This window comes from Ictidomys tridecemlineatus, chromosome 4 (genome assembly GCF_052094955.1).
Source record: "Ictidomys tridecemlineatus isolate mIctTri1 chromosome 4, mIctTri1.hap1, whole genome shotgun sequence".
NCBI lineage: Eukaryota > Metazoa > Chordata > Mammalia > Rodentia > Sciuridae > Ictidomys > Ictidomys tridecemlineatus.
The window spans coordinates 179126514-179139540 of NC_135480.1; the positions used below are offsets into that span (position 1 = coordinate 179126514).

General features: G+C 35.4%; 1 protein-coding gene across 2 annotated transcripts in view; it reads left to right on the plus strand.

Moving 5' to 3' along the window:
• Positions 1-4878: 4878 nt before the first annotated feature.
• Positions 4879-13027, plus strand: part of Stx17 (syntaxin 17) — a 56427-nt gene continuing 48278 nt past the window's right edge. The window contains exons 1-2 of one of the 2 annotated variants that reach the window (XM_005326317.4): positions 4879-4936; positions 12329-12514. In XM_005326317.4, the coding sequence (XP_005326374.1) occupies positions 12392-12514 (123 nt within the window). In that variant the 5' untranslated portion in view covers positions 4879-4936; positions 12329-12391. The other variant, XM_013359086.4, reaches the window with a different exon arrangement.

Genomic DNA, 13027 nt, shown 5'->3' on the forward strand with positions numbered 1-13027 from the left:
CAAGGGGATAGAAAGAGGAAAAAAAGGGAATCAGTTTACAGTTACATGTCTGGTCACAAAAGCTATTCTAAATGCAAAATGATTATTAAATTCTTACATATGAATGAGAAATGAGTGGAAAATCCTAGTGTTGCTGTTTCCCTGCAATATTTACTCCTTCCAGTTTGATATAAAGACTTTATAATCTTAACATATATGAACAGACCCCAATTTGATGATGGGGTGTGTGTGTATGCACACACACACTTGTGTCTCTGTGGTGACAGAGGACAATAAAACAGATAGTGGGGAAGTTTAAATAATAAAGTCAGTGAATACGTTCCATGCCACTTTAAAATGGTTTCATCATATAGTAAAAACAAATAGGATTTTGTAACTACAATTGTTAAAACTCTCTTGATTGAAAATAGCAGTTCAGAGGCCAGAGTTGTGGCTCAGTGGTAGAGCACTTGCCTAGTAGGGTGAGGCTCTGGGTTCAATCCTTGGCACTACATAAAATTAAACAAATAAAATAAAGGTATTGTGTTAAAAAAAATAGCAGTTCAGGGGCTAGGGCTATAGCTCAGTGGTAGTGTTTGCCTAGCACAGGTGAGGCACTGGGTTTGATCCTCAGCACCATATAAATAAATAAATAAAATAAAGTTAAAGAATATATTTTAAAAAATAGTAGTTCATATGAGTTAGCTAAAACTATTAAGGAACAAACAGGGGTGGTTTTTAGAAGATTTGGGGAGTATAACCAGACCTAAATGTAGAGATGCAGCGAAGCCTCAGCAGTGAACTAGAACCAGAACTTTGAAAGTACTCCAAACTCTTATTTCTTTTTTGTTGCTTCTAAGCATCCTCCTCTCCTTGTTTTTTCTTCTTTGGATTTTTATTATGTTTTCAAAGCGGTCAAGGTCTTTAAAAAGGATAAGGATTACTGCTGCTATTTCACTACCGTTCAAAGAGAGGTAATAGAAAACAATATTAAGGAAGTATATATTCCTTGATTACTAAAGATTTTGTTTTAAATCAAAAATTGATTTAAATAGTTCTTTATTTTCCTTTTTTTTTTATTAAGGTAAACCTACATGAAGTACACAAATCTTTAGTGTGCAGCTTGATGGATTTTCTCATATGCAATCATACCAGATCAATACATAGAACATTTCCAGTACCTCAGAAAGCATCCCATGCTAATTTAACCCCAAACATAACTGCTATTATCACTTTAACTTTCCTCTGTCTTGGTTGACCTGATAGTGGAGTGATAAAATGCACAAAGAAATAGAATATATTCAGAAGTGCAATAGATATTTAATAATTCATGGCTAGAGAACTATTTAACATGACCTACAATAAAAAAATTATTGCCTAGGATATACATATATTTACCTCTCCATACTTACAAATTTATCTATAAACAACATATCTTCCCTGATTTGCTAATCTATAGAGTCAAAAACATGGTGCTATGGACTGATTCTTTATGGCTTCTCCCCAAATTCATATATTTGAATCCTCACTTCCTAATGTGATAGTATTAAGAAGTGGGGCCTTTGAGAGGTATTTAGATATTGTGGGTGTTAAGTAGGACTCGTACCCTCATAAAAGAGAACCCGTTGAGCTCTCTAGGCCTCTTTTTTTCACCCTGTGTGAGTATAGTGAACAGTTGGTAGTTTGCAACCTGGAAGAGAGCCCTCAGCAGAACCCAACCACACTGGGACTCTGGCTTTATATGTCTAGTCACCAGAACAAACTTTTGCTGTTTATGTGACCCTTTCTATGGTATCTATTACTGTACCCACACTAACACATGGCCACCAAGCACTCGGTTGTCACCATCTTTATTCAGGAAACCAGCTAACGTTAGATTCTTACTCCCAATACCAAGTACCTGAGAGAGAGAGAGAGAGAGAGAGAGAGGGAGAGAGAGAGAGAGAGAGAGAGAGAGAGAGAGAGAGAGAGAGAGAGAGAAAGAGATTTTATTGTTCTAGTTTGAGTTTCATGTCTGCTCCTGAAGCAATTTGCTTTGGTCAGGGGCCTGTGTTCATGCTTATGTGAAATCGTCACCAGAGGCTCATAACTGTTGGCATTCAGATCTGGAAGATAAAAGCAGTTCTCAGAAAAGGAATGGGCTTGGAGGATAAGTTATTAGAACCATATCATTGTGCCAAATTTAAAGTTGACATCAGGTTCACCATATACTTGCTCTGTAATATTAGAAAAATTACTTCTTAATTTATGTAGTAAATATATAGTTTTCCTATTTGTACCAGGAAACTCTGCTAAGTTCTAAGTAATAATATATATTTGTCCTCAAAATACTTAGAATCTAAGACACAAAGATAAAAAATTCTACTAAGTATGACAAATACTATTAAAGTTATGCATTGATTATAATATTAGCATATGAGGGAGCATTAAACCTGGACTTGAGAGGTTGGGGAAAACTACCTAGAAACTTTCAAGTTGAGTCCTAAAGTCTTTACTCTGGAGTTGAGGGTGGGGGGTAGGAGGGAGTGGGGGTGGGGAATGGAGGGGAAGAAAAGGCAGGGGTAAGTAAGCAAAAAATGGCATTCCAAGAAGAGAATAATAGTTGTACAATCAATTGGGATTTTTAAAAGCTGTTTTATTACAAAAATAATAATGAAATTTTGATGGGGATTTTGCTGAATTTTAAAAATAATTTCAGGGAAACTAATAACTTGACAATACTGAGTTTTTGTTTTGTTTTTTTTAAACCAGGGGAAAAAGTGTATTGTTTTTCCATATATTTGAGTCTTCATTTGTATCCTTAATGGAAATATAAAGACAAGGTTGAAAGTGCATATTTGGTTACTCCATTCATCTAATATGTGAGACCTTGACCTTGGGCAAATTTCTTGTTAAGCCTTAATTTCCTAGTCTGTAAAATGGGAACAACTATAGTACATGCTTTTGGAATTTCCCTCCAGATGTTTTCCTCACACCACTTTGTATTTCCTTCCTTTGCCTCAATCCCTCCATCTAGCTTTTCAATTCCTCAAATAGGTTCTATTTGCTTCTGAACTTTTTTTTTCAATGCTGGAGATGGCCCCACACTTGCTAAGCAAACACTCTCACTGAGTAACATCCCCAGCCCTTATTTTGTTGTTTTTGAATGTGATCTTTTCTCCACTACATTTAAAAACAATTTTTTGTTGTTGTTAATGGACCTTTATTTTATGTATTTCTATGTGGTGCCTCACACATGTTAGGCAAGCACTATACCACTTAGTTATATCTCCAGCCCTCTCCACAATATTTTTTAAATTAGCAATTATCATTTAGGAAAGTTATTTCTCTATTTTATTGAACTTGTTTCTGTTAATTCCCACGGATCCTTCTAAAAAAGCAATCATAATACTTAAAATATTTTTTTTGTTTTCTTCCTCAAATGCATATTTATTGTTTTGTTTTGTTTGGCATTACTGAGTTTAGTTAGATCTCAGGAAAACAACTTAAAGAACAGGCCTGTCACTAACAATTTCATGGTCCAGGGCAAAAGTATACATATACAAAAAGGTCAACAAACCATATGTCCAAATACTTAAAGACTGTAAACAAGCTAACCAACTGTTAGGTTAAAAACATCTATTATCCTACCTGACACACCTACCTTATAGCAACTACATATAACAATTTAGAAGGCCAGATTCAAATGTACAATCCTTGAGTACCACATCTCCCTATTATACTAGAGGTATCCTATTTCAGAATGACACCAATGACCTTTACACCAAAAGATCATTAAAAGACATTTTGCCATGGTATTGCTTAATACTTCTATTTTCACCTTAAAATTAAAATTTGATAAACATGTCATTCCTAGGGCTAACTGCAACATAAGCATCAGTATTCAGTATAACCCCAAAGAATATTCGAACTGCTTAGGAAATTTTGTGCTTTATCTTAGATATTGCTTTTCAAGACTTTGTTAGCCACCTAATATGTAGTCCACAATTTCTATCTCCATTCCCATACCAATAGAAGACCTTAAGAACTGAATTTCCTTAGAAGTGGCTTGAACATCCTTAAGACTTCTGAAAACAAGGCTTAGAATGGATACATTCTAAGCAACTATCTGAATATTTACAGATACGAAGTTTTGAAAGGGCTGGGTCTGGAAGTTAGGCCATCCAGAGAGGAGGGCCAAAGACCTGCAAAATCAGCCACCTGCTTGTTCTTGTGGTAGCAACTGGTCTAACTAGAATAACTTGAGAAGAAAATTAGAAAAACCAGCTGGGAGGTACAGCTCTGTCACCAAGGAGCTGAACTGCTGTGAGTCACTTAAAACTCTTTGTTGAGCCTCAGAGTCATTACCTATAAAACCGGAATAAGGCCAATTGCCTTAAGCACTTCACTGGTTTTTGGAGAAAATCCCAGTTTGTCTGAGGTTCCACTTCTGTGCCTGTTGCAGTTTAGATAAGCACTCCTACCTTGTCCACTTCACAGGGCTTTGGGGCGGGGGGGGGGGGGGGGGGGAAGGCACAACCTTTCTGAGTTTCCGTTTCTACACGTGTAAAAAACAAGAACACAAGGCCAGCCCATCAATAAAATTCTAGATAGGACAGAGGAAAATATGCAGGAAAAGTGCAAAATGCAGAGAGCTATACAGATGTGAACTGTCTTACAACACACCACACAAAGAGACCTAAAAAACGCTGGTGCGTCTCTTCCCGGCTCCAGTGTCACAAACCCACCTTTGTAAAGCAAGATCACTTTTTCTTTTCTTTTTTTTTTTTTTTTAAGGTTGTGGTCCTTAACGGTGCCCGCGTTCGCACTCACAGTGCGCGCACCACCCAGCCCCCCGCCGGCCTCCAAGGACTGAAGGGGGCGGGGCTCATCTGGCCCCGCCCCTGGTGACGCCCCGCCCCGCCGCGCTTGCGCCTGCGCCGTGCGCACCGACTGGCCTCGAACGCCCCGGCGGGAGGTAAGGGGCTCTCGGGAGGCCTCCTCGGGGGCGTCGGGCCTGACAGGCTATGTTGGCGGGGCACCGACCCTGAGCGCGGGGGAGACGTCTGGCGGGAAGTGGGACACTAGATTGGAAGTGTGAGCACCGCGCGGGCTCCTCTCGGCTACCAGAAGTGGCGGAGCCTCACCCGGTTTCGTTTTTTGGTGGAAGCCGGTGTAGGGAGGCCGCCAACTGGGCGAACCGGATGGCTCCTGGAACTGTGGGGTGGAAGTTCCTGGTGCCTACCCTGCCCGTGGCGCACTGTGGGCCCAGCTCGCCAGGGTCGTCCGCGTCTGGGTCCCGGGACCCGACCGCACACCTTTTCGCTGCTGGGGTGATTGGTGTGTGTGACACCGTGTGACCCAGGTGCGCTGTGGGTGACACTGCGAGGGATGACGCGACGCTCATGGGTACAGTGGGGAGGACTGGAGCAAAAGGCCCGAGCTACCTGTCAGCCAGACCAGGAGGTGGTTTCCAGAAGGTCCCACACCTAGCTCCCTCCTTTCGATGTCCAAGGCCCAGAGAGGAGACTCCAGAGTGGGACCAAAGGCCTTAACCTTTGTCTCCAAATTCTGTACCTCTTGCATCAGTAAGAAACACAGAGCGACGTGCCCGAGAAAGTCAGGCGCCACCACCATGCCCACATGTGAGATCTCTAGGCTCATCACTTTTAGGAAGATGTTCATTACTTTGGGGGAATGGTGTTGCCAGCGATTTTGAACTTTTTCTGGGAAATGTGATTTTTCACTTATAAATAACTTATTAAGTACTTTCCTTAACTTTTGAGTACTTTTTTATCATCAGGAACTTGGGTGTCGTGTACCCATCCCCTTTTGGTTGTAAGCACTAAATGATAAAGTTTGTAAAGCACCTGGTGCACTCCTGGCACCTCTCACTCCAAGTTTTCATACAAGGAAATGATTGCAGTTCTTTGGCTTATAAAAGTTTCTGTCTGTCTTCTTTGAAACGTTATTTTTTGTACATGAAAAGACTTCTTATTTTGAAATAATTTTACAATTACAGAAAAGCTACAAATGTAATACAGGATTCTCTAAGTCTCCTGTTAATGTCACCATTCTAAGCACCATAGTACAATCGAAAGCAAGAAATTAATCTCAAAACAATGCTACTAACTGAACAACTAACTTTCTTCTGATTTCATCATTTTTAAAAAATAGTAATGTTCTTTCTGTAGTCCAGAACCCAATCTAAGACCACACATTTAGTTGTTATAGTTCCTTCATTTCTTCCCATCAATGACAATTGTTCACTATTTTCCTGCTTTCATGACCTTTACACCTCTGAATAGTCCTGGTCAGGTATCTTGTAGAGTGCCCCACAAATGGTGTTTTTCCCATGGTTTGTAATGATTAGGTTAAGGTCATTTGTTTTTATTAGTACAAAAAGTGTATGTGCCCATTTTAGTTTATTGTATCAGGGTACATGATATGATTTATGGCTTGTGATGTTAATCTTGATCACTTAGTTAAGATGGTGTCTGCTGGGATTCTCCACTACAAAGGTTGGATTTTCCCCCTGATAATGAATAGATATCTTGGGGGAAAACTTTTAGATTATGCAAGTATCCTGTTTCTCCTCAAATTTCCTTTGTTAAACCTAGCATCCATTGGTGTAATTATTACCGTAGTGTTTAAATGGTGATTTTCTACTTTTTTCATTTCTTCTTTATTTATTAATTGGAATTCTTCTATAAAAAAGAGTTGTACATTCTCCCCATTCATTTATTTGTGTTAAGCTATTTATTTGCATCGGTGTAGACCTCGTTATTTTTCTTTTATTTTGTTATTAATTAATGCTTTGACCATTGTGAGTTTGCTTTTTGCTGTTGTTGTTTGTTTGCTTTCTGTACCCTTTTGATATGCTCTTCTCCTTTATTGAGATATGCTCTTCTCCTTTATTGAGAATGTCATTTCTTTCTGGAATCATAAAATGTTTCATATCCATTTTGTGTTGTCCCTGCCCAAACCCTGAATCAGGTTTCTTTTTTGGAGAATGGTGTTTAGATACCAACTTCTGAACTTTAGGTGTGCTCGTTGCTACTATTAACTGAACACCTAACTTTCTTCTGATTTCATCATTTTTAAAATAGTAATGTTCTTTCTGTAGTCCAGAACCCAATCTAGGACCCCACATTTAGTTGTCATAGCTCCTTCATCTCTTCCAATCAATGACAATTGCTCACTCTTTTCCTGCTTTCATGACCTTTACACCTCTGAAGAGTCCTGGTCAGGTAGAATATGGTAGAGAAGTATTGTAAAATACTAGCTAGAAGGAGACCAAGAGTTGAAAAGCCTCTTGGGAGATTCTTGGAGACAGATTGTCTTTCCTGGGAGATCACCATTGCCGAGATAGGTTTTCCTTGTACACAAAGGGTGTCATTGTTTTTAGAGCCTTTTAGAAGACAGCTGTATATGTGTCTACACATCCATGCACACAAGAAGATCTATATTTATTTCTGTATTTTATCTACCTATATATATTTTAAGTTCAGCCCAATGATTCCACTTCTTTTCTGATATCACCAGGTTCATCTAGTTTTGTCCCTTATTTTTAACTTAATTCTCTGACAAAAATCTGGCTCTCATGTTATGTGAAATATTTCCTTATTTGTTCAATCTTATTATACACATAAAGTAATTTCAGGATTTCTAATCTGTATCCCTATGAGAAACCAATTTACTAGCCCACAGTGCAGTTGATTTTGTCTTTAGCCTTATTATATTTTGTTAAAATATTGTTTTCTGAAGTTACTTATATTGTTTTATTCCCTATTTCTTTCCACATAGTTATGTTATTACAGTTAATGATATTTTTAATAGTTTATGTTTCATTTTGGTTTCCTTCCACATCTTATTCTTGTTTTTAAATTTATATACACTTGCATTCACTCTTTGAAGTGTACAGTTCTGTAGGTTTTAACAAGTGCCTATAGTTGTGTAAGTACCATCACAATCATAATAATTTCATAAGAATGATCTTATCACCCCAAATAATTTATTACACTTTTGAAAATATTAAACAATTAATATTAAAATATTAAAAATAATATAACAACTTTACAGGAGTTTGGGAGATTAGGCACTTTTTTGTATCACTTTGTCTTTTCTCAGACATATTTTACACAGGTGAGCTCTTAATATGAATATTTTTTATCCTCATGTTTTAATTGTACCATAAATATTACAGTTTTATGACTGAAAAATCAAGAAATGGCAAAATATATTTTCATTCATTATTCAATCATACTTTTAAATCACATTTAGATGTTGAATTAAGATCATCCCATTATAACAAACATTTGAGCTATTTTATGATCACTAAACATTCTGTGCCAATAACATGATATCTGCAATTATTTGCATGCTATTATTAGTTTTATAAAGAAATTTTATTATAACTTTAAACATAGAAAATGGTAGAGAAATATTATAAAATACTAGCTAGAAGGAGACCAAGAGTTGAAAAGCCTCTTGGGAGGTTCTTGGAGACAGATCGTCTTTCCTGGGAGATCACCATTGCCGAGATAGGTTTTCCTTGTACACACAAAGCTGAGGGACAGAATCATACAATATGGATGATTTTTTGAATTTTTGTGGAAATGCCACATTTGGAATTCAAAAAAGAAAGCTATTATACAACAATGAAGGAATGATGATAACAAGCCAAAATAGTTAATAATAAGGGATTGTTAAGTACACCACAAACTGATTAGTAGAAGACAAGACAGAACCACTTGAGTTACATCTCATCTGTTAAATGATACATAAGGTTTAGAGGCAGATGAATATCAAAGTGCATCTAGACAGAGGGAACATCATTCCAAAACTAGAATTACAGACATGGAGATAATAATTGACTAGATAAGACAGATCTACTTATAAACATTTTCTTATTCAAATAATAGTGAATATTGAAAGGTTTTGTGTAGAGAGGTAAGATACTGCAATTGGCTTATATATATGTGTGTGTATGTGTGTGTGTGTGTGTGTATATATATATATATATATATATATACAGTTATAAATGTGTATATATATTTCATTAGTGATAACTCATAGGAAAAGTTGGAAAGGGGAAAGAATCTAAAGGCAGACAAATTAAAGATCTGTATCATGTGCTATGCATATTTTGCTGTTTGGGTGATAGGATTAAAATAGTGAATAAATGTTTTAGTTCAGATAGCATCTATTGAGCAACAGGTTATATTAGGAAACACTTCAGTAGGAATGATAGTAGACCTCAAGATATTTTCCTATAGTACATAATCTGCACAGTAGAAGAAAGCACAAAAGGAAATGTAATAAACTGGGAAATGTTAACATTAGACAAATAATCTATATAATTTGGCATATAATAGACTTTTATAAGTTAATAATAAATAGACATTCTCTGTAGTAAATCAGATGCATAACATGAACAGGTAATTCACAGAAGAAGAAATGCAAATAGCTAATGAATCAATTCTATTAGTAATTTAATGAATGCAAACTAAAGCAATGTGAGACACTTCTTTTTCCCCACCAATTAAATATCTAAGATATCTAAGAAGAAGGGAAATACCAAGTGAATTGGTTGGAATGTGGATAAATGGACATTGTGATATGTTGCTTGTGGAAATGTAAATGGACACAATCTTCGTTGGGACATTTGGGAAAATGTGTGTAAATGTACTTTTAAAATGTGTCTTCCAAGAGCCCTCATCAGAAAAAGCCACATTGGCAACCTGATCTTGGACTTTTAGCCTCCAGAACTATGAAAAAAATAAATATCTAATGTTTAAAAAATGTGTCTTCCTAATATTTCTATTAGGTATTTTTTAAAGAAATAATCATAGGTGCCAGTATGAATCTATATGTAGAGAGAATAATTACTGTATTCTTTATAATAGTGGAAAATTGGGAAACTAAGTAGCTAACAATATGATTACATTATGAATTACATACATATGATGATACTTTGCTGCTATACAAAGTCATATAATAGGAAATTATTCACATGGGAACATTTTTCTTATATTTAATCATGTTATTCAGAATAAATCATTTCTTCTTTTAGTCACTTATTTATTATATCCAGTACTAATTTATTATATTCAATGCTCCTTGCCATTCTACTCCTTTGAGTTTGTTTTCTTTATTTTTAAAATATGGCTTTAAGTGGGCTGGAGTTCTGGCTCAGTGGTAGAGCGCTCGAATAGCATGTGCAAGGCCGTAGGTTCAATCCTCAGCACCACATAAAAATAAATAAATAAAATAAAAGTATTGTTTCCAACTACAACTAAAAATATTTCTAAAAATTATGGCTTTAGTAATTCTTTTAATGAGAGGCTTTGTAATAAACTCTGTCTCTGTATGTCTGAAAATGATTATTTTGCCTTCACTGTGAATGATAATTTATTTAGGTATATACCAGCTTCCTCAGTACTTTGAAGATATTCCTATCTTTTGATATGTTGCTTTGATAAAACGGTTTCTGCTTCTGTTGTTTACATTCATCTGTCTCATATCTCTAGTTTTCTTTTAAGATTTTTTTCTTTATCCTTGGTATTCTTCAGTTTCCTTTCTGTATGTTTAGGTATGTTTGGTTTTTATTTATACTACTTGGGCTAATGTATTTTTCCAGTTTGAGGTCTTACAATCTTGATTCTCTGCATGTTCTCTTTGAATAATTTATTTTCATTCTTTTTTTTTATTCCCTATTTGTTCTTGATCCTGTCATTTTATCCTTTATGTCCATTATCTTCTTTTAAAAATCTCTTCATCTTTTTATTCATCTATGTTCTAAGTGATATCTTTCAATCAATACTTCTTTTTTTAGCTATATAGTTTACTATTTAACCCATCTTTTGAGGTTTTATTTCTTGTCTCTTAGCTATAAATTTTCCTATTTTATTGGATTTGTAGACTCTCTGTTTTGACAATTAATTTTATGTTCCCACTTCCCATTCACTACTGCAGCAATTTCGCCCTCTTTGTTTCTGGTGTTTGGAAATTTTCTTTTTAAAAACTTGTGTCAGACATAAGAACCAAATTACTAGTGGATAGGAAGTGAAGGCAGTTTTTATAACCAACACTTGAAGATTTTTCAGCTGTGAAAGAAAGAAGAAAAATAGACATTATTTAGAGTAGTAGCTCTTGATGTTTGGGAGGGGCGGTAATAGATCTCTTGAAAGCAATGGACTCTAAAGATAACAGGGATGCACAAAGTCTAAATGTGAACTCCTATCTCTCTGAACCCTGGGCTGACACCATAAGCCAATGGTATTAACCTTGTCAGCTTAAATATATATATATATATATATTTTAAATATGGGAAAAGTTTTGTCTATTGAGATGGCATGTAAGCATGGTGTACAATAGTGGTTTTCAAGTTTGGCTAAGTAATGGAACCCATTAATTCACATAAGATGTGATAAGCTCCAATTTATAAAATAGATGTAAGTAAATTTTCTGCAGCTGAAACAAGGCTTAGCTTCTGGAGCCTGCTCACTTCTAGCCCCTTCCTTCTCCTATCTTGGCCCTTAGACTTCCTGGGTATGATAGAAAAATGATGAAATAGAAAAAGCCTCTCATTGTAGTGTCAGGAAACCTAATTCTTAATACAATTCTGTCACTGATTATTTGAGTCAGTTGAAATCAATATTAATCACTTTGTCAGAATGGGAAGTGTAGATCTAAAGGACATCCCTGGGAAGAGTTCTGCATGTTAATATATTTGAAATATATAATTACATACTTAAATTTTGATGACATTAGAAGCACATTTTGATACAAGCAGAAATATTAGAATGAATTTTTTCCTTCAAGTTTCACCATTTGGGCCGGGGTTGTGGCTTAGTGGTAGAGTGCTTGCCTAACATGTATGAGGCACTGGGTTCGATCCCCTATACCACATAAAAATAAACAAATAAAATAAAGGTATTGTGAAAAAAAGAAATTTCACTGTTTGACTCCTTTTTTAAAAGGTTATTCAATGTCCAGGATATTTCAGGGCATGAAACTTGCACTGCATACTCCTTTTTATAAAATATATTTACATAGAAAAAGGCTTGGAGAGACATACACTGAAATGTATAGTAGTTAACTAAAAATGAAGAGATCATTGTTAGTTTCATTTAATGTCTTCTTTTAGTTAGATTTCATTTATAAACCTTCTAGAGTGAATGTATACAACTTTCATAAAGAGAAAAAGATTTTGAAATGCATGGTTTCATAAAGAAAAAACAAGTCAACTCAAGTTCAGCATTAAGTTGAATACATATTTAGGATAAATTATAAATCTACCTAACTGTCGATTTAAACATAATGAAAACTGATTGAAAAACATTATTAAGAAATTTTTCCCTTTTAGGTTTTTCTATATGAGTGGAGAAGACAGTTGCTACAAGTGAAAGTGACACAACATTTCTCTAGGATGTCTGAAGATGAAGAAAAAGTGAAATTACGCCGTCTTGAACCAGCTATCCAGAAATTCACCAAGATAGTCATCCCAACAGACCTGGAGAGGTTAAGAAAGCACCAAATTAATATTGAGAAGGTAAGCTTTTTCATTTTCTACCACAAGAAATTGTTACATAATATGATTTATATTTGTTGCATTTTTTTCAGCTAAATTAAGAATATTAGACAAAAGGCTTTGTTAAAATACCTAACTCCTAATGATTTAGTAACATTATTCATTTTTTAAGCTGGTGTTTCTGTTCTACAAATATATTTCTTTTTCTAAGGAAGTGGTGTAGGAATAGATTCTAACCCTTTTTAATTGTACATGTGGAGGTGTTAGGCAGTTAGTAATTAAATAAAAATAATGCACCATAATGTGAAGGAGGGGAACTTTAGATAATGGACCTGTTTAATTTCATTCAGCCCGTGGCAAGATTTTTTGAACCTTGAGGGTGTTATCAGTCTAACTCCTATCCTTTTCAGGTGCAGATATATTAAAGAAGTAAATCAATTGTGTGACATAAGGGAATTTCCTTACTTGAGGAAAGCCTCAAATTGTTACATACTGTTTATATCTTTTGAGGAAATAGAAGGAAGATAGATTAGT